The sequence below is a fragment of the Mastigoproctus giganteus genome, chromosome 5 (assembly GCF_048544385.1).
Source record: "Mastigoproctus giganteus isolate SK-2022 chromosome 5, ASM4854438v1, whole genome shotgun sequence".
Taxonomy (NCBI): Eukaryota; Metazoa; Arthropoda; class Arachnida; order Uropygi; family Thelyphonidae; genus Mastigoproctus; species Mastigoproctus giganteus.
Window position 1 is genome coordinate 180,404,124 of NC_143579.1, and position 23,812 is coordinate 180,427,935.

Genomic DNA, 23,812 nt, shown 5'->3' on the forward strand with positions numbered 1-23,812 from the left:
TCTTTAATTAAATTCCACATTAGTACACTGTTATTGCTGCCACCCAGTGGGTCATTTACCTGCAAATTCTTAATGCATATAGAATCACTGCTGATAACCAGATCAAGAGTACTGCTTCCTCTTGTTGCCCCTGCAGAAAACAGTCATCCAAGAAATCTACATAAGTCCTCCTAGCATGTGAGTGATCGGCCCACAAATTCCAATCAACATCTGTAAAGTTAAAATCCTCCATGATAAGATATTCTGCTTTACTGGCCCACTCTATTACTCTGTATAGCTGTTTGGTATACCCATCACAGTCATCAGCCCTGTAACACACCATTACACTCAATTTTGTTTGAGTGTAAGTGCCCTGGTCACCCATGTCGACTGGATGCAGTTGCCTTCGATTTAATACACCTTCTTAAATAAGAACATAATCCATCCAGCTCTCCTGTCCTTCCTGTATAATTGTGCTCTCCATATTCAAATTCAGCATCGCTTACGCCTGAGTAACACCATGTCTCTACTATCTCCACCATAAGTTGAAAGCAAAGGTATAATGAGAGTGGGAGTAATCTACAGGCCAGGTAGTAGTAGTAGTGGCATGTGATGCAAGAAAGCAAGTGCATGAGCTTATGCACCATCAGCCAAAAAAAAAAAAAAAAAAATTTACAAAACAATTCCCTCTAAATGTTTGTCCAGTTCCTCCTTAAACTTATTTAACCTATCAACTTCCACAATGACAGATGGAAGTTTGTTCCAGCACTTAACCATCCGCTGGCTAAAGGCAAATTTCCGCACATCTATTCTACATCTGTTTTTCCTCAATTTCGATTTATGCCCATATAGGTTCGTAATCTGAACAAGTGGAATAATCACATCAGAATTCAGCATGCTCAACCCATTCAAGGCCTTATATACCTCAATCAGATAACCTCGCAGGTGCCTAATCTCCAGCCACTGAAATTTGCAGAACTTAAACCTCTCTTGGTAAGAGGATCCCTTCATTCCCCTCACCAATATTGTTACTCTTCTCTGTACATGCTCAAGCAAATCTACATCCTTCCTAAATTGAGGCCTCCAGACCACAGAGTACTCAAGGCCTTACCATTGCCTTATACAGAGGGACAATTACCTCCTTTTCCCTGCTAGCAAAATTCCTGTATATCATTGACAAAACCCGATGACCTGCCCTGGCAGCCTGTCTGCATTGCTCAGAAAACTTCATATCTGACTGGCACAATTACTCCCAGGTCGTTTTCATTTTCTACCACCTTAAGTGTAGTACCACATAGTTGGTATGTTTTCCCTGGGGTTACTTCTACCCATATGCAGTACTTTGCATTTGTCAATGTTAAACTTCAGTTGCCACTTCTCAGCCCATCTGCCCAAATTTTTTAGATCCTGTTGCAGTAGCACACTGCCATTAATGTGATAAACAACTCTGCCAACCTTTGTATCATCTGCAAACTTTGACACTAAGCCTGATATACCTTCATCAATATCACTGATAAATATACAAAACAGTGGACCCAACACCGAACCCTGTGGGACTCACTAATAACATTAGTCCACGATGAGCAGTGTCCATTGATTACCACTCTCCGTCTTCTCCCACTCAACCATCCCTTTATCCACAGCAGCAATTTGCCTCCAATGCCACACTGCTCCAATTTGTGCAGCAGTCTTCCATGTGCAACAGTATCAAAAGCCTTTCTAAGATCCAAATATATAATATCAAAATTATTTTTTTTACATCCAGTTCCTTTGTAACCAATATCATAATATCCAATCAAATTTGTCAGACAAGACTTTCCCTTAACAAACCCATGCTGTGTCTGAATTATTGCTGCATTATCTAGATGATCCTGCTATGCATCTTTAACCAGTGACTCCATTATTTTACCTGGAACAGAAGTTAAACTAACTAGTCTATAATTACTCGTGTCACCATTCGATCCCCCTTTGTGAATTGGGGATACATTTGCACATCTCCAGTCCATGGGGACCTCCCTTGAATCCAAGGATGCTCTCATAATTTTGGCTAAGGGTTTGCTTACTTCCTTTGCTGCCTCCTTTAATATAACTGGATAGATCCCATCCACCCCAGATGCCTTTGTTACATTTAACTTCAACAATTTCTCCTCCACTTTGTTCTCAGTTATTACAAAACCATTAAGCACCCTGCTACAATTTGATAACCTTCTGGCATTTTCAAACCTTAATAACTCCTCATGTGTGAATGTAGATGCAAAATACTCATTCAGGTGATTGTGAAGGATTATGATGAGAGCCTCTACATGCAAATGGAATTGGCAAGTAAGCATGAATGTCATATTATGGGTAATTTTAATTTGCCTGTAATTGATTGGAGCAAATGGGAGGAAATTCGACATGGGGAACAAAATTTTTAAATCAACTAGATTATTGTTATTAGTATCAACATGTCAGGGAAAGTACGAGGGAAAAGAATATTCTAGGCCAGATGACATTATTATTATTATTATTATTATTAATAGCCATATGATGCAAGGAAGCCTGAGGCTTATGTTGCACCAGGAAAAAAAAAAAAAGTTCCCGAGTTACCCTGAGAGAGAGAGAGAGAGAGAGAGAGAGAGAGAGAGAGAGAGAGAGAGAGAGAGAGAGAGACAAAAGTAGAAGGGGATCACCAAGAAAGAGAAGAATGATGATATCCAGCTCAGGACCCTGGATGTGCTAAGCCCATACTCACCAGATGTGAGCCCCCGGACATAATAGAGCTGGCAGTACAGGAACCAGTAGCAGGAAGTGACCACTGAATTCTATGGTGGACAATGAAGAGAGAGGTAGCAGTAGTTAAAGGAATTGTTATAATTTCAGGAAAGGAAATTACGACGGCTTAAGGTACTACATGGCCTCTTAACTGGAAAGAAATCTCACAAAGAGCGAATAAAGTTTTAATCACAGAAGTCTTCAATGCGTATATACCATTAAAAAAAAAAAAAAAAAAAAAAAAACTCCACGAGGAAGATACCAAGTTGGATGAATAATGAAGTTGCCGATTACTTGAGCAGAAAAAGCCAACATGAAATAGAGCAATAAAAAGCACTGAAGTCAAGAATAGCTACAAATTGATCTGTAATAGTGCCACAGAAAAGATTAGGCTGGCAAAGAGTGGGGATAATGAATTCTTCGCATATAAAAATGCAAAGAAGAGAAGGACAAACCAGATTGGACCCTTATGTAATGGACAAGGTATTAGATACCTTATGTATTAGATACCCCAGCTGATGTTCTCAACAGTTACTTTCCATCGATATTTAAAATCAGAGAAACCATTATGCCAACGAGAAATAATGGGAGTAAAGTTGAAAAATATGTAATTAATGATATTGATATTTTACATGATTATTTAATGAAAAGACTTTCGAACCTACAGGCGAGTAAGGCTGCTGGGGGTTGATGGCATATACCCTATAATTTTAATGGAGGCTGCAAGTGAGTGCATTCAACCATAGAGGCTAATTATAAGAACATCACTGGACTCAGGAGAGATTCCGATGGATTGGAAAAGTGTCAATGTATCTCCAATTCATAAAGGCGGTTTTAAGAGTGTAGTGGGAAATTACCAACCAGTCAGTCTAACTTCAGTAGTAGGAAAAAATCAAGGAGGTAATGATCAAAGGTGGAATTCGGGATCATTTTGATAGAAATGGAGTTGTGAAGGATATGCAACATGGTTTGTGAAGGGAAAATCATGTTTACCAAATCTGGTAGGCTATTTTTGACAAAGTCACTCATGAGCAGGATTTAGGAAATAATTTCGACATTGTTTATTTGGATTTCAGCAAAGCATTTGATTCAGTCCCACATGAGCGTTTACTTTATATATTGGAAAAGGTTGGAATCACAGGGAAAATCCTTAGATGAATAGTAGGATGGCTTCAAGGCAGAAGGTTGTGATAAATGGTTATTCTTCATATTGGGTTAATGTAAGAAGTGAGGTTCCCCAAGGATCAGAATTGGGACCACTGTTGTTTTTGATTTTCTTAAATGATATCAATGAAGTGAACCACAGATGAAGGAACCACTAGGTGATAGTGATCAGTGTACTAATGTGGGATTTACTTAAAGATGTAACCACCATCAAGGGTAAAGGAAAGGGTTTTTCTTTTCGTAAAGGTGACTACAGTGGTCTCAGACAGTTTTTAAATTCTATACAGTGGGATCAACTGATGTTACCAACAGCAAATTCTAAATGGGAAGCCTTCAGAGACTTAATCTTGGTGGCTACTAGGCTTTTTATACCAACTAAGAAATACTGTTCAAGGTTCAGACCTAAATGGATGTCAGTTGAATTAATGAGGCTCATGGCAGAGAACAAAAATGCATGGGATGCATATAAATTATCAGGTGACACAGAAGCCTACGAAAGATATAAGCTAGTCTGTAATCAAGTTACAAAGGAGGTTAGGCAGGCGAAGGCAGACTACAAAAAATCTTTGGCAAAGGATGCAAAGAAAAACAACAGAGTTCTTTACTTATGTAAACTCTAGAAGGAAGGGGATGAATCAGATTGGTCCACTTAACATAGTTGGTTTGACTATTCATGATCCTGCTCAAGTAGCTGATAAACTGAATGAGTATTTTGCATCTACATTCACACATGAGGAGATATTCAAGGAGGAGAATGCCAGAAGTCTATCAGGTAGTAATTGGGAGCAAAGTGGAGGAGAATTGTTGAAGTTAAACCTAAAAAGGGCACTGGGGCAGATGGAATCTATCCAGTTATATTGAAGGAAGCAGCAAGGAAAGTAAGCAAACCTTTAGCCATAATTATGAAAGCATCCTGAGAGTCAGGGGAGGTCCCCATGGACTAGAGATGCAAATGTATCTCCAATTCACAAAGGGGGTAAAAGGGTGACACACAATTATAGACCTGCTAGTTTAACTTGTCATGGGGAACATAATGCAGTCATTGGTTAAAGAGGTGATACAGAATCACCTAGACATGACTGCAGTAATAGTTCAGACACAGCAAGGGTTTGTTAAGGGGAAGTTTTGTCTGACCAATTTGACTGGATACTACGATGTGGTCACAAAGGAACTGGATGCAAAAAATAATTTTGATATATACTTGGATTTCAAGAAAGCCTTTGATGCTGTTGCACATGGAAGACTGCTGTACAAATTGGAGCAGTATGGCATTACGGGCAAGTTGCTGCAATGGATAAAAGAATGGTTCAATGGGAGACGGCAGAGTGGTAATAAATGGACACTGCTCTACATGGACTAATGTTATTACTGGAATCCCCTCCCCAGTTTGGTGCTGGGCACGTTGTTTTGTGTATTTATCAATGATATTGATGAAGGTATATCAGGCTTAATGTTCAAGTTTGCAGATGATACAAAGGTTGGCAGGGTTGTTAATGACAGTAAAGACATAGAAAAGTTAGTCAGATCGGCTGAGAAGTGGAAATTGAAGTTTAACATTGACAAATGCAAAGTACTGCATATGGGTAGCAGTAACCCAACGGAAACATACCAACTGTGTGGTTCTACACTCAGAGAAGTGGAGAATGAAAAAGACCTAGGGGTAATTGTGCAGTCATTTGTGAAGTTCTCTGAGCAGAGCAGATGGGCTGCCAGAGCAGGTCATGGAGTTTTGTCAATGATATATAGGAATTTTGCTAGCAGAGAAAAGAATGTGATTATTCCTTTGTATAAGACAATGGTCAGGCCACACCTTGAGTACTGCGTATAGTTCTGGAGGCCTCATTTTAGGAAAGATGTAGAGTTGCTAGAGTGAGTACAGACAAGGGCAACAAGATTGGTGAGAGGAACAAAGGGATTCACTTATGAAGAAAGGCTTAAGTTCTGCAAGTTACAGCATCTGGAGACTACCACCCGTGAGGTGATCTAATTGAGGTGTATAAGGCTTAAATGGTGTGAGCAGGCTTAATGCTGACAAGATACTTCCGCTTGCTCAGATTGAGAACCTGAGTGGGCACAGATTCAAATTGAGGAAAGACAGTTGTAGAACAGATGTGCTGAAGTTTGCCTTTAGCCAGTGGGTAGTTGATTGCTGGAACAAATTTTCATCTATTGTCGAAGTTGATAGCTTAAATAAATTTAAGGCTGAATCTAGACAAGCATATGGTGTGACCGGATGTGTGAAATGGGAAGGGTTTTTTTTTTGGGTGATGCTGTATAAGCTTTCTTCCTTGCATCATATCCCTTGACTAATGCTAACGTGATAGAGGGTGTGATGTCTAAATTTGCAGATGATGTAAAGATTGGTAGTGTAGTGTAGTTAATGATCATCACCAAGCAGAGCTTCTTCAGAGTGACCTAGATAGATTCAAGAATGGTCAAAAAAGTGGCAGCTGTGCTTTAATCCAGCGAAGTCATGGTCTTAAGCCTGGAGAACAGTAGCTCCAAAATAACTCATACACTTGAAGTTGAACTGAAGCCAGTAGTGGAAGAAAGGGATTTGGGAATTACAATACGGTCAGACGTGAAGTTCTCCGAGCATTGTAGACAGGTTGCAAGGAAAACCCATGATGTCCGATCGATGATTTTTCGAACATTTGCTAGTAGAGATAAGGACGTCATAATCCGATTATATAAAGCTATTGTCAGACCGCACTTGGAATACTGTGTTCAGGTGTGGAGACCACACCTAAAAAAAAAAAATATATATCAAGCTTCTTGAAAAGGTCCAGAGATGGGTAACTCACCTGCCGAGATCAACAAAAGGACATCCTTGTGAGGAAAGACATCTTAGAGGCAACTTGATTGAGGTGTTTAAGGCTCTGAGAGGCAATAGTAAAATGAATGATAATGAAATTTTCACAATTATAAATGATTCTAGAACTAGGGACCATAAATTCAAGTTATGGGGAAGTTTTGCAGGAGGCTTTATTTTCCCAAAACTGCCCCGTACTTATTAAGCAAGTCCTCAGATCTCCTACTGTTAACATCATTACTGCCAACTAAAGGTGATATTGTGCCACCACAATATCACCTTTTGTGCCCTTAGATAATATCTGCTTCACAACATCTACTTTTGCCACTGACAGACATTCCCTGGTCCTATGCCAGCTGTCCTTGCACAACATACAGCCACTCCCAGATTAACATAAGAATTGCGCTCCCCGGAATGCTATGCAAGTCGGAATTTCCCTAAATAAGCGTTTAGGGAAATTCCGCACTCGCAACTATGCACAATTTGATAGAAGCAAAAAAGAAATGTTCGATGAACTTGTAAATAGAATTATTCAATTTTTTTTATCTCATGTGCAGGAAACATTACAAAAAAAAGTGTATAAAATTACAAAAAGACAGAGGACAGGCATAACGTCAGCAAGTTTTACCTTTCGAGTATCGTTGACAGAATTAACTCTCCAGCTGTTAAGCACGCCGCTATAGAAGTTGAAGGCTATGCAGATTTAGAAGGGTTTTTTCCCAACACATAAAATTTCTCTGCAGCTGCAGAATTGGCACTGGTGACTTTATCACATACTTTAATGTTTTGGAAACCAGCGTGATGCTTGAATCTATTAAAACACCCGTTCCTTGCCAAGAACTTGGCTTGGGGTTTGCCGTACTTACCATTATCTTCATAAATACTTGCTTGAATGGCCATTAGATTCAGGGGCACTTGCTTCTGAATCTGATTTTCTATCCTTATTATTAGTAGCTTTTCCATCTTCAATATTGCACCTGAACGCTGTTGAGGCACACTGGCCCCAGTGTGAAATACGTTGATCCTTTAACGTGTTCTGTTATATGCACACTGTCCCTTAAAATAGTATTCACTGTTGAAGCAGTGAGACCTAATTCCATGCAATAGATGACAAACTTTGTCCTGCTTCATACTTTTTAATTAATTGTCTTCATTTCTAAATCAATTTTATTTTATTTTGTTTTGTTTCCTAGCACTGCCACTTTCCATTGGTCACTTTCCTTTCATCATTGTAATAAGTAAATAGAAATGAAGACAACATTCTGAAAATTTGCTTTTTATATGATTGAAGATTTCAGTGAAGGGGAACACATTTCACCATAATAATGTAAAAACCCACACAATTTAAACCAAAAAGTGCAAATTGTTTTTGTTTTATAGTAGTGACCTCCAGAAATGTGTTTTAGAAAAATATCATGAAGGCATTCAAAATTGATTCTTATAATGGAATATATGATAACGATGAAAGTGTAGCGCAATTTCCATTATAAAAATGGCCCTTTAGAGAGATAAATAGCTTAGTTATACAGTAAACCCCCGCTATTCGCGTTATCTGTATTCGCTGTTTCGTGTATTCGCGGTCGCTGATTTCATATAAAATGAAACCTAAAAAAATGTGAATTTTAAAGCGCCGTGAACATTTTCTGCCATAAAAAAAACATGGGCGTGGCTAAAATTATCTTTCCCGGTCAAAACAGTGCTCAGCGGGTGGGGGAAGAGGGGTGACAAAATCGCGAGCGTGGATGTTTCTCGCTAATCCTTGTTTAGTATGTGTTATGCACTTGTCATGGAAGGTTTCGTCGTTTGCTTTTAATTTATATGGTTATAAATTGAATAAATTTATCAATTTATAAATTGAAATGCTTACAAAAGTGATAAATCTACTGTTTTGCAGTAAAACAGACTTTTTCGAGTGTGTTAACAGAAGAAAATGACTATTGTGGACAAGTTCTTTCTAACCTGTACAAAAATATGGCTACGAATAAAAAGGGAATTGTGAAAAGATCAGAAGGTGATGACATTACCGAATAAAATTGAGTTATTAGACAAAATTTCTAATGGTGAAAGTGTCTCCTCAGCGGCAAAACATTATAAAATCAATGAGTCAACGGTACGATCAATCAAGAAATCAGAAGAAAAAAATCCGCCGTAGTGTCCGTGAAAATGTGCTAATTGCTTCAAAAATTTGCTCTGTAACTCGTGACATTAAATTAGAAAAAATGGAAAAGGCTTTAAATCTGTGGATAGAAGACCGAACTCAAAATAAAATTCCGTTAAGTTCACTCATCATTCGTGAAAAGGCAAAACTCCTTTATCAACACTTTAGCGAAACTGGTGATAGCACTGGCGGGATAAGTTTTTTAGCTAGCAAAGGTGCTGGTTTAAAAGATTTGTTTGAAATTTCTAATAAATATTACATTTAATATTAAATTGTTTCTTATTTTCATTTCGATGCCATATGCTTGCATTTTACTATGTACATAGTCATATTATGAAGGTTCATATAATACATACATAGACAAAAATTTAGACTACTTTCTCTTATATATTTCACACTTTGGAACGGAACCCCTTTATTAACTATGGGAGCCATTACTCAGTATTCACATTTTCGGTATTCGCGGAATTTCTCAGGAACGTAACCCCCGCGAATAGTGGGGGTTTACTGTATAGTGAAATTTTCAACTTCCGAGGTCTTGGAAGTTGAAATTTAATTACCAAATTTCCAAAAAAATATATAAAATTAAATTAAATTAAATTTTTAAAAAACGTGTTATTGGGTTCAACATTACAATATTTTCACGATACCTCCATTTATTCCTACGGGATGCAATATGTTTCCATGATCATTTTTTTTTTTTTTTAAGTTTGCACTGGCCGGCAAAAACTTACATGAAGTTGAATTTCCATAAGTAGAGTATTGCGCAAGTCAGGGAATGGCTGTATATCTTGTTTCCCTGACAAAGTCACTGACAGTAACTAAATCCTGTGGGACCAGCACATTCTGCCTTGGAGATTGCCACCATGTTGCCTAATGCACAAGTGTGAACTTTGGCATTGAGTTAGATAGCTGAGAGCTTGATGACCCACACCCATTTTAATTACTTCAAGGGCATCTACCCTACTCTTCAAACTCTCAAATGCCCATTAGAACACTGAATTGGCACCTAATTTCTTCACACTCACTGCACCAAACACACACAAAGACATTCCTATTGGCTGTATCATGTCTTGTTTCAGAAAGATCCATAAATATTGCAGATAATGTGGCAGTCCTTTGTATATACATCAGCTTTGGATATATGGATGGAATGTTCACTGGAAAGGTCTCTGAACTTAGCAAGTGTACGGTGGCAACTTCCAAAGCTAAATGCATTTTTAAGCTTTACCATAAATACAGTATGCTGGCTGCTTAAGTAAAAATTTAAATTCCTTTGTGGAATATCCTTGCAATTCTGTATCAGCCTGAGAATTACATTTGTTGAAATGTATCACTTTGAAATAAAGTATACAGATTGTATGCTTTTATTAACGTTATTGAAAGCCAATGCTAATAATATTGCTGCAGTGCTGATAACTAAAGCAATAATCCTATTTGAAAGTTGAAACTTTCCACTTCTTATACATGAATATGGATATCAATGCACAGCTGTCTGAGATTTTACAGACCCCTTCAAAAATCAAAACATGTTTGCAGACCCCTATATATATATATATGAGCACTGCGTTTTCTGAAATGAAAATTCAAAGTTGTGTGAAACAACTCAACTTAATTCTTATACAGATATATAATAAATTTATCATCAATTTGCTATACACAGAACGAATAAGCTGAAATATGTATACAATTATATACTAATCGTATCGAAAATAAGTAATGTTCTATAACGAAATTCATTGCAATTCTATCGGTATATTTTTTAAGAAAATAAACACATATTACGTGATATGTTCTGAATGGTGGACATATTATATGATACCTTCTGAATGGTTCGGTGGACCCCTGGAGTCCGCAAACCACAGTTTAGGAAAAGCTATTCTAGATGGATCAGTAAGAAGGAATTTGATCATTTTCAGTTTCCTGGATTTCCCAAGCTGTAGGCTCAATCAATTCTAGAGTTTCACATGTGAATAAATTTTTTTTGGCTTATACACTTTAAATGTTCTATTTTTGTTTGATAGTTTGGAAGGTCTCACATTAACATAAATATTTGTATACAATTGCAAGGTTTGAACTACAGAAGTGATGATTACAGTTACAAATTGTACTTCATATATACTTCATGTACATATCCAGTTGCTAAATTTTTTTTTTTTTTTTTTTGTTAGTGTTGGCGCATCAGCTTCTGTGGCCATATTGCACCTTCCAAGGTTTTTGCATTTTCTACTCTGATTCAAGCCTGAGGCGGGATTCGAACCCGCGACCCTTGAGTTGCCAGGCAGGCACTTTACCCACCTGGCTAGCCCGGTCAGCAGTTGCTAAAGTATTTGTAAATGTTTATATCAGAATTTTCCACATTAAATTTTATTTTAGTTACTAAAACTGTATGCTTTTATTTTAATTTTGTTTTGAGTAAATCTAAAAGTACAATTAATTCTTGCGACACTGTCCTTAGACATATATAATGTTATTTCACTCTTTCCACTGTAAAAGAAATGGGAATAGAGAGTATACATCTTCAAAGCAAGGGGGCAAATTACCATAGTTAAACTTTTATTTTTTGTGTATCAAAAAAAGTGGCAAGGCTTTTCTCTTTATGTTTATACATTAGATACTACTCCAATGTGCTATGCCTTTCTTTCTCTTTAATATTTAGCATAAGTACTGCCAAACAGTTTAAATTAGGAAAAGGGAAACTACAGACTGCAGGAACACAAGGGAGTCAAAAAATAAAGATTCAAGGTTGGAAGTATCTGAAGGCAAATCTCTCCAAATCTATGAAAAGATTGTAGATTTCTACATTCTTTTCATAGCCAAAAGTAGAATTTGACTATTGCAGACAATTTCAGTTGTCCCTGGTAGGGTGTTTTTTCCCACTAGAGTGAGGGCAAGAGCAAAAAAAAAAAAAAAAAAAAAAATGGTACCTCTCCTTCCTGTTATGCTGGGTGGTGGAAGAATTTACAAGTGTTGAAGATGAAACAGATAATTGGGACTGGATTATTATTGTTTAACTATTTTCTGTGGACTGGGGTCTGGAGGTTGTAAAAGCAGGATGGGAAATGACTTCTATTCTATGATTACTAATGTTCTATCACAAAAGTGCATTAACTTGGAAATTCAAAGTTATGTTTGTATTGAAAGACTCAGAGAAACATTGGCTTTGCTGGCTTTTTATTTGATCAGGATCTAGCTCTAGTATCTTTTATTACTGCTCGATTTAAGCTGAGTAAGTGTGTAAGACAGATTAAATCTAATGGGGGTCTAACATGAAAATTGTCAGATACTATTTTGCAAAAAAATTAAATCTTAACTGACCTCTTCTTCTCTCAGAGAAAGTCTAATTATAGAACAAAATTTTGTTTCCATTCCCAATATATTCAGAGAAGGCTGCAATATGAGATACTAAATAAGTATTTAATACTCTAGCAGTGCTTTTCAGTATCCTGGCAACAAAAACATTCAAAATAGTTATTAAAATGAAATGATGCAAGCATTAATTTTGCTATTCCTCCAGAATGGTCTGCAGTTTCCATCAGCATCACTGATTTGATTTAATTGGGGAAGTCAAGTTGCTGATACTAAAGACATCATTATCCACTGAATGTCAAAATAAAATATGAAATTAGGGTGCACCACTTCAAACTGTTTGAAGTGGTGCACCCTAATATAGTTACTATATCCTGCCTTGTTTTTGACCAAAATACACATTTGCTGACCAGTGATACATTTGCAAATTTTAATTTTTTTTGTGAATATAATATATTCACAAAATTATATTTGAACAGCTTGTGCATTTTGAGCTCACAGATGACAGAACCCTTTTTGAAAAATGTACCCTAATCTACTGGTTAAAATAGAGAAGGCTGGTCACCCAATTACAATAAGAATACAATACTTGGTTTAAATTACTGTAATATTTTCAGCACGATATTTTTATGCAATGATTGAATTACCCAAAAATATTGTTCATCCAGGAAATAATTTATCCTTTTAAGTAATGTTTTTTTTAAAGAAATATATTTAAAAGTTGGAATTTCAGAGCAGATACTTCCTCTGATAATTTGTCTAAGGTTTGATACAAATGTGGGTAGGGTAGTTAATGAAACAATCAGGGTATGCTACTTCAACAAGACCCAGATAGGAATGGGATAATAAATGGCAGCTAAGGTAATAACAATGGAAAATGCAAGGTTCTGCAATTGGATAGCAGTAATCCTAGAAAAACTAATACTTGCTGTGATTCTGTCAATGATGAACAGTACCCCCCCCAGAGCCAGTAGATACAAAGAGGTGAATTATTCCATTATACAAAGTGGTTTTAATATTGAAAAAGAGTACAGAAAAGAGTAATAAGATTAGTTAAGAACACAAACATGTATTCTTATCTAGTTCTCTTTAAGTTATAATGTTTGGATATTAGACATTTTTGTGGTGACCTAACAGGTGTTTAAAGCTTTAAAAGGGTTGACTAAATACTGAAGGCATCTTTTACATTTAATCCCATGACATATACAAGCGGATATAAACTTAAATTGGGAGGATAATTTTAAAATATGCCTGAAAATATTTCTTGTGGATGTAAGTTTATCTAAATTAAAAGAGTTCCTCTTTGAAAGAAGTAAATGAAGTGAAGCAAGAAGACTTATTACATTTTTTTTTTCTGATGATACATAAACATGTTTTCTCATATAATTTTTCAAATATTTATACTAAACCCACTGTATGTACACACATAAATTATAATATATGCAACATTAGTACATACCTCAGTAATATTTTCATTTTTGTCTTTTAATCCCAACCTTATTTTCAGATCAATATTTTCTTTCTCTAGCTGAGAATTCTTAAGTTTCAGAGAGTGATTTTCTGATGATATGGTCCTTTTCTATTAAAAAATAAAAAAGAAAAGATTGTCTTCATACTTTGTATTCCTCACATGAAGGAGGAATAAATTAATCACACTATGTTGTTATGAGAACTATGAGATATACTGCTTTTCATTACAAACTTGCAATGAAAATGCACCTTAAGTAACATGCTTCTTTACATATTCCTCACAGGTTGTACTTGCAAGACAGTAAAAAAGCAGAAGCATGTTTGCAATGGCACTATAATAAACAGTAGCTTAAATAGTAACACTAAACAGAATTATATATATATATATATATATATATATATAAAAAACTTGTTTAATGTTTAATAATAAATTTATCAAAACTACATAAAGGAATACACTGAAAATTTTTACAATTAACTTATCGACTTATGTTAGACAAATGTTTAACACTGGAAAGAACAAGTCTAATTAAGTTGATTTTGAAATTAAACTAAAACATGTGTAAACTAACAAACTGAATGTAGACATGCATACAATGCAAAATCTTTCTTTTTGCAAATGTTTAAAGAAAAATAAGTGTCATATCTGTAGAAATATTATTTTCCTAGAGAAACTTAAAGTATAAACTATGCTTATACTTATAAATGCAGTGGCACTATTAACCCTGCAGCAGGTTTCCTGTAAAACTCAGTTCACTACTCTTATTACATGCATTAGCATATGTGCATAATACACCTATTGTCTTTATGAAATTTACATCTGGACCTTTCAAAAAGATCTGTTGAGCCATTCCAAATTTCACTGAAATCAGACCAATAGAAACCCACTATTTTTCCCCCCCTGTCCTCATGTAATAACTACTCCCAGTGGATGGATTTGCAAGATATTTTATATTTGGGCCTTTCAGAAAGATTTGTCAAGCAATCACAAATTTCATTAAGATCAGAATATAAATCATCTGAGTTGATATGAAGCTCTCTGTAACTCCACTATAGGATATGCTGCATTATTTGGGTTATACCCATGCAGAACTAGTCTAGCTGTGACTTCCTGACAGCATCTATGCTTTTTGATCTTTATTGTCTTTGAGAAGTAGGAGAGGAATCAAGCAGAATTATGATTGGAGTGTTTTTGGCTTCAGCTGGTAAGTTTTTCTGAAAGGTAACAGTAGGGATTATGCCCATTCAACAACTGACATACAGAGTGCTCACAATTAAAGCACAATTACACAAAAAAATCAAAATTAGTTCCAAAAACAACCAGCAGGGAAAAAATTTTGCCATTAACAATAACCTGTTGGATAAGCAATATGACTGTGCATACTATCCTAATATTGTCCCTGGAGGTTAGATTTTCCATTAAGGTTGCCAAGTCAATATTTCAAACCAATTTTAGAATTAGTTTAAGTATACTGTAATAGAAAAGAAGATAAATTTTTCTTTTCCAAGTTCAAAACAGCTTAGTGTGCAGCATTGAGTTAACTGGAATTTGTAATTATTAATTACAAGTAATAAATTTTATCATTCATAAATAAGTTATAAAATTTTGTTACTCTATTACTTAAAATCAAATAATGGATTTTACCCAGTATTTAGAAGGAGAGATGTTTAGTTTTAATTTAAACATTATAATTAATAAAAAGGTTACAAATCATAACGGCACTGATACTTTTATTAATATAATAAAAAACTTTAGTTTTCTTAATATATAAGTACAAATTTAAAACAGTGGCTTGAGGTACTGAAATAAATTTTCAAAGAGAGGCAAGATTTTTTTGCAAAATATAAACTTCTAGAACATTGAGGAAGATCACTAGGAGGGGGGGAACCTGCAGGTCCTCCCCCAGAAAACTTTTAGAAAATCATGGTGCACAATGCACCAAATTTGGGCATTTTCACAGACTTAAACATTTAGTTTTCAATGGTTTTTTCCCCCTGAGATCTTAAGAAAACAATTTTATCATTTTGGCCACTCATGCTGCAATCCCACTCTTTGTAGTGTGTTTAATAGTCACCATTTCCTTTATTTGATAATTCAGTAATATCCCACTTAAAAATACATTAGCATAGGCACACGACACAAGAAAGCAACTTATACATCAGCCAAAAAAAAACCCACTTCCCATTTCACCCACCATTCGCTCCAAAAGTTTGTTTAAGCAATCAACTAGCACTAACCAAAGGCAAATTTCCAAGCAATCTATTCTACAACTGCATTTCCTCAATTTGAATTTATGCCACCTCAGGCAAGTAATCTGAGCAAGACAAAGAATCCATCAGCATTGGCCTGCTCAAACTATTCAAGGCCTTACACACCTCAATCAGATCACCTCACATGTGCCTAATCTCCAGACACTGCAATTTGCAGAACTTGGTAAGAGCACCTCACCAATTTCTTGCCCTTCTCTGTGCTCGTTGCAGCAGCTCTACATCCTTCCTAAAATGATGCCTCCAGATCTGTATACAGTACTCAAGGTGACCATTCTGACCATTTCCTTATACAAAGGGATAATCACCTCCTTATCCCTGCTAGCAAAGTTCCCGTATATCATTGACAACACCCCATGACCTGCTCTGACAGCCTATCTGCACTTTTCAGAAAACTTCATATCTGACTGCACAATTACCCCCAGGTCTTTTTCATTCTCCACTACTCTGAGTGTAGTACTATACAGTTGGTACATTTCTCTAGAGTTACTGTTACCCATATGCAGTATTGCCACTTCTCAGCCCATCTGCCCAACTTTTCTAGATTCTGTTCTTGGTTGGTTGTTGTGAGGGGTTTAATGGTGCATAAGCTGCTTTGGCTATAATGTGCCTAAGATCCTGTTGCAGGAGCATACTCTCATTGCTGTCATTAACAACCATGCCAACTTTTGTATCATCTTGGACATTAAGCCTGATATACCTTCATCAATATCACTGATAAATATACAAACCAACAATGAGCCCAACACCAAACACTGGGGAGTTCATTAATAACATTAGTTCATGAAAAGCGGTGTCCATTGATTACCATTCTCTGTCTTCTCCCACTCAACCATCCTTTTATCCATTGTAGCAATTTGCCCTTAATGCCATACTGCTGCAATTTGTGCTTTAGTCTTCCATGTGCAACAGTATAAAAAGCTTTCCTGAAATCCAAGCATATGATATCAAAACTATTTTTTGCATCCAGTTCCTTTGTGACCACATCATAGTATCCAATCAAATTGGTCAGACAAGGCTTCTCTCCTTAACAAACCCATGCTGTGTCTGAATTATTATCGCAGTCTCCTCTAGATGATCCTGCAATGCTTCTTTAACCAGTGACTCCATTGTTTTCCCCAGAACAGAAGTTAAACTAACAGGTCTGTAGTTACTCATGTCATCCTTTGATCCCCCTTTATGAATTGGGGATACATTTGCCATCTCCAGTCAGTGGGGATCTCCCTTGAGTTCAAGGATGCTCTCATAATTATGGCTAAGGGTTTGCTTACTTCCTTTGCTGCCTCCTTTAATATAACTAGATAGATCCCATTCAGCCCAGATGGTGCCTTTCTTATGTTTAACTTCAACTATTTCTCCACCACTTTGATTTCTGTTAGTACAAAATCATTTGGCAACCTGTTAAGAGTTTGATAAACTTCTGGCATTTCCCACTCTAAATATCTCCCTATATGTGAATGTAGATGCAAAATATTCATTCAGTTTGTCAGCTACCTGAGCAGGATTATCTACAGTCGAACCATCAATATCAAGTGGACCAATCTGATTCATCCACGTCCTTCTAGAGTTTATACAAGTAAAGACATCTTTGCATCATTTGCAAATGGTTTCTTGTAATCTGCCCTCGCTTGTCTAACCTCCTTTGTTACTTGATTACAGACTAGCTTATATCTACCATTGGCTCCTGTGACGCCTGATTATTTATATGCATCCCATGCATTTTTCTTCTCTGCCATGAGTCTCATTAGTTCGTCTGATTAGTTTATCCATTTAGGCCTAAACTTTGAACAATATTTCTTAGTTGGTATGAAAAGACCAGTAGCTTCCAAGATTAATTCCTCGAATGTTTCCCATTTAGAACTTGCTGGTTGGTAACATCAACAGCTGTATAGAGTTTTAAAATTGTCTGAGATCACTATAGTCATCTTTGTGAAAACAAAAACCCTTCACTTTATCCCTGATAGTAGTTACATATTTAAGTAAATCCCACATCAGTACACTGTGATCACTGCCACCTAGTGGTTCCTTCATCTGCAAATTCTCAATGCAGGAATAATCACTGCTGATGATTAGATCAAGAGTATTACTCCCTCTGGTTGCCTCACGAACATGCTGCTCTAGAAAACAATCCTCCAATAAATCCACAAACATCTTGCTAGTGTGCAAGTGACCAATCCACAATTTCCAATCAATATCTGGAAAGTTAAAATCTCCCATTATAAGACATTCTGATTTACTGGCCCAATCTATTTCTCTGAATAGTTGTTCACTGTATTGATCAGAGTCATGAGGCCAATAACACACTCCCACCCTAATTTTTGCTTTCCTAGTGCTTATGTCACACGAAACTGACTCAACATTGTACTGTCCACCAATGTCAACTGGCTGCACTACCTTAGATTTTATGTGTTTCTTGACTAACAGCACAACCCCTCCTCCCTTCCCATCCTTTCTGTATACATTGTACCCGGCCCTAGCAGGGATGCCAAGAATGCTGGCTAGGACTGCCTAGTACAATAAATAAATAAGTTTTAAAAAAATGTCCCCTGATGGTATTCTCCACCTTGCCGCGGTGGGGGGAGGGCTTGCGTGTCCCGATGACCCGGAGAGCTAAGTCGGCGGTAGCTTAGCTACTGGTAGGGCCTCCCAAGCCGGACAGGTCAAAGGGTAGGGGCCAGACTAAGAGAGATACCCCGGCCCTCCAGGTTGGAGGTTGCTGCAACAGGCTAGCTCCTCGTTCAGTGTAAAAAATACACAAATGCTAAAAGACGTACAAGTAAAAATGAAAATAGACTGCACTTTCGGAAACGACTCGGCAAACAGATTATGATTTTGGGATGCTGGAATATTCAAGGCCTTTCAACTAAAAGAAACTTTCTTTCGGATGAACTGCACAAATTCAAGTTAGACATTGTCGTGTTATCAGAGACAAAGAAAAAGGGATGTGGAGAGGAAATAATGGGAGAATACTACTATTTTTGGAGTGGAGTTGATAAAACAGCAAGAGCAGGAGTTTCTATTGCTGTTAAAAAGAAATTGAGACACAACATCAAAAACTGGCAATTTATTAATGAAAGAATGATCTCATTGGAACTGAAAATATACGGGAGAGAAATATGTATTTTGGGAATATATGCCCTGACTAATGACACCGCCGATACCTTGAAGGATGAATTTTGGGAGGATCTGAGAGAACTAATAGAAAAAATTCCTAAGAACAAAGATATTTCTAATGGGAGATTTCAATGCAAGAGTAGGAATTGAACAAAATAGCAAAGTTATTGGAAGATTTGGAGAGAAAGCGAGGAATGACAATGGAGATAGACTATGCAATCTTTGTGAACAGTTCGACTTGAGAATAAACAACACATTTTTCCAACACAAGGATATCCATAAATATACTTGGTCACAGGAGACAAGACAAATTAGATCAGTTATAGATTACATTATTTCAAAACATTCAGGGACATATGTATTGAAAGATGTCAGAGTTTATAGAGGAGCTGAATGTGGATCTGACCATTTTCTTGTTAAAACAACACTGAGGTGGAACTGGATTAAGAAAATGTGTGTGGACAACCAACAATGCAGGGAAGGAGAAATGCTACAAGTGGATCAATTTAACATTGACCTACTCCAGGATGAGAGAATTAGAAACAACTTCACCCAAAGACTGGATGCTGCAATTAACATAGAGATAAAAGGTAATACTAGAGAAATCTACGAATATTTAAAAAATACTGTTAAAAAAATAGCTCATGAAATCCTAGGCAAAAAGAAGAGCCAAGGACTAAAAAAGACCTGGATTACAGAGAAAGTAAGAGCTGCTGTAGAGGAAAAGAAACTTGCATATCAGAAATGGCTGGTGATAGGAATGATGCATATAGGAACGTTTATGTTGAAAAAAAGAAAATAGCCAATCGGTTGGTAGTAGAAGTGAAAAATGAATGGGAAAGGAAATGTGCAACTATTAATAGCAAATTGGACTTCAAGCAATCAGCGGAATCATGGAAGGTCCTTAAAGACTTGAGAAAACAGAATAAACACAATGCTGGTTTGCAATTAATACCTTTGAAAGACTGGACGGAGTACTGTGAAGGACTTTTAAAAGAAGACTGGGAAGAGTTCAAGACGATGGAGGATTTTGGTGTAGAAGACTCGGGCTTAAAAGTTTCTGTTAGGGAAGTGGAACTCCTGCTGAAGGAAGGAAGGAAGGAAGGAAGGAAGGAATGGCAAATCACCTGGGCCCGGAGGAGTTTACATGGAACTTCTGAAATATGGAGGAGGAGGAGTGGCTGTTCTGATACAAAAACTGTTAAATAGTATACTGAGAGGAGAAGAAATACCGAAAGAAATGATAACAGGATATATTACATCAATTTATAAGAAGGGCGATCGGAAAAGCTGCTTAAATGACAGAAGAATATGCGTCCTGAACCCGCTGTTAAAGATCCTTGGAAAATGGATCAGGAACCATTTAGAAGCCCGAATTGAGGTATCAGAAGAACAAAGTGGTTTTTCAGCTGGGAGGTGTCATGTATAGATCATATCTCAACAGTATGATAGATCCTTGAAAAATGCCAATCAAAAGGAAAAAAAAATCTTTATGATTTTCATTGACCTTGAAACGGCATATGACAGTGTTCTAAGAAAACTCTTATGGGAAGCACTGAAAGAGGCAAATATTGATAGACAACTGATTAACATTATTAATGCAATTTACAGGAATAATAGATGCAGAATTAAAGTGGGATCAGCTTTGTCACCTGAATTTCACACTTCAAAAGGCTTATTACAAGGTTGTTGCATGTCACCAACACTTTTCAAAATTTATATTGACATCTGCCTAAGATCCTGGTCAAAAAAATGTAATAAAATGGGATTGTCGATTAATAAGAACACCTATATTCACAATTTACCTTTTGCAGATGATCAGGTGGTGATAGCACAAGACTTAGAAGATGCCAAGTATGCATGTCGTCAATTGTTTGAGGAATATAAACAATGAGGTCTAAAAATCAATTTTAGCAAGACTAAAATGTTGTCTTCTGGGCCAGGACACGTTCTAAATATTGCAGGTTTTAAAAATCAAACAAGTCGATAAATTCAAATATTTGGGATCAATCTTACAAAGTGATGGATCATCCCAAGCAGAGATCAATAAGAGAATTACAGATGGCAGAAAGGCTATCGGCATGTTAAACTCTGTTCTGTGGAGCAAAAATATCCTAAATAAAACAAAGAAACTTATATTTCAAACGATTGTACAAAGTTTTCTATTGTATGGAGCGGAAACCTGGACATTGAATAGGCGAGCGGAAAACAAATTGTTCTCCACAGAAATGGATTTTTGGACACTCTCAGCAGGAACTTCTAGAAGAGACAGAAAACGGAATGAAGACATAAGGGAAAAAATGGAAGTGAAAAAGACTATTATTGACAACATCAAAGAAAAGCGTCTAACATGGTATGGACATGTAAAACGGATGCAAGAAAACAGATATCTAAAGGCTATCCTGGAATGGATACCTCCTGGAAGAAGGAGAAGAGGAAGACCTAGGAGGACATGGATGGATGGAGTACGGGAGTGCATGACAGCCCGAGGCTTAACCAACCAAGACACCTTGAACCGCACTTTATGGCGGGAAAAAATTCCTAACAAGAAATAACTTGTAGGCTGAGGAAACCCATTGTAAATGGAAACACTCCTCTTGAAGATGAATAAGAAAAAAAATGTACCCTCCAAATTTCAATTCGGCATTCCTTATATCTGTGACACCATGTCTCTGATATCCCAACAATATATGCCTTTGATGTCTTCACCAGCACTTCAAATTACCATATTTCCCCATGTATAAGACACACCTTTTTTCGAAAAATTTGGGGTCTAAAAACTGGGTGCGTCTTATACAGTGGTTGTAGATTTTTTTTTTTTTTTTTTACTTGCATTTCCTGCTTTTTCGCACTTGTTGTCTTTGCACTCATTGATTCGCTCTTGTTACCAGTATATTAGGTTATGTTTTGCCACGTTCTGGCCAGAAATGGCTCAAAAAAAAAAAAAAAAAAGATTTTCGTACAGTGCTGAATTCAAGTTAAAAGTGATCCAGTTTGCAAAAGTGAATGGAAATCGTGCTGCTGAACGTAAGTTTGGTCCTCCTCCAACTGAGAAAACAATCTGAGACTGGCTATGGGAAGAAGAAAGCTTACTGAAAACACCACGGCAGAAGAAGGCCTTTAGAGGTAAGTCAGCATGATTTAGAGAGGGAATTGAAGATATGGATTGAGGAGCAAAGGGCAATTGGAATTCCTGTGTCCGCAAAGATGGTTCAGCACGAGGCAAGAAGAATTGCTGATGATAAAGAAGTTACTGATTTCAAAGGAGGACACAATTGGTGCTTCAGGTTCATGAAATGGAATGGACTAAGCATGCGTACACGCACCAGACTTGCCCAAAAGATGCCTGAAAGCTATGAGCAGAAGATCCTTGAATTTCATCGTTTTGTCATTCAATGTTGGAAGACACATAGGATTGAGTTGGGACAGATTGCAAATATGGACAAAGTTCCCCTTCAATTTGATGTCCCAAGTAATAACAGAACTGTTGATAAGAAGGGGGTGAAAACTGTAACTGTGAAGTGGACATGAAAAGAGCCATTATACAGTTGTTCTAGCTTGTTGTGCCGACAGAACCAAGCTGCCTCCTATGCTGATTTTCAAACACAAAACAATGACATTCCTCGAGGAGTAATTGTCCATGTTCACGACAAGGGTTGGATGGATCAGGATGGGATGAAGATCTGGTTTGAGAAAGTTTGGAGCAGGAGACGGTGGGCTCTTACGCAAACCTGCCCTATTGGTGCTTGATCAGTTCAGGACGCACATAACAAAAAATACAAAGAAGATTTCTGCAGAGCAAAAAACAAAACTTGCCGGTCATACCTTGACATCCCAGCTCCAACCACTTGATGTCAGCATTAACAAACCCTTCAAAGCTGCCATGAGAGACAAATGGAACCAATGGACAAAGTCTTCTGGGGACAATTTGAACACCAGCAGGAAGAGTGAAGAAACCAACTATAGGAGAAGTTTATTCCTGGGTGAAAAGATCCTGGGATAATATCAAGATTGAGATTGTTGTCAAGTCATTTAAGAAGTGTGGCATTTCAAATGCCATAGATGGAACTGAGGACGAGGCAATATATGAAGACAGTGATCCGTCATCAGACACAGATGAGGACAAGCTAATGGATGGGAGTTTTGACAGTGATGAGTTGTATGAATAAAACTTGAGTTCAATAACTTTATGTAATACATTTTTTTTTCAAATTTCGGGCCCCAAAATTAAGGTGCGTCTTATACATGGGGAAAATACGGTAATCAAATTTATTTACTATACTCCTAGTTTTGGTGTACATGCAAGTATACATGCACCTGTTCCTACTCTTACTTACCCTAACACAGCCCATGTATTTACTTATTTCATGATGACCCACAGCAGGGCCTGAAATCCCCAACACCTTGCTTTCTACGCTGCTGCTCATTCCAATAGAAGCAGTGCAAGCATCACTTTCACTTCTGCCTACGGCTACTGTTTATCTATTAGTCTGTGAATTCCCCCACGCTAGCAGTTTTCCGACGCACCTAACACTGCCTCGATAGTATCAGCAAATATTCTTGCATCCTTTCTATTTAAGTGTATCCCATCTCTATAGAAGCAGTCTCTCCTGTTAAAACGCTTATATATGTTCTCATTCCAGTGATACTGTTAAATAAGCTTCATAAGCACTAATTTGACATGTCAAATTATAGAAGTATAGTAAAGTGGACAAAACTAATTTAATAGGTATTATTTATTATTCAAAATATTTTGATAAAGATTTCCACTGTAAAGAAAAATG

General features: G+C 36.8%; 1 protein-coding gene across 1 annotated transcript in view; it reads right to left on the bottom strand.

Moving 5' to 3' along the window:
• The window catches only part of Xbp1 (X box binding protein 1), an 89,897-nt gene that overhangs the window by 32,436 nt on the left and 33,649 nt on the right, over window positions 1-23,812 (bottom strand). Inside the window, exon 3 of the mRNA XM_090374284.1 lies at window positions 13,636-13,755. Within this exon, the coding sequence (XP_090230410.1) occupies window positions 13,636-13,755 (120 nt within the window). The remainder of the gene's footprint in view (window positions 1-13,635; window positions 13,756-23,812) is intronic.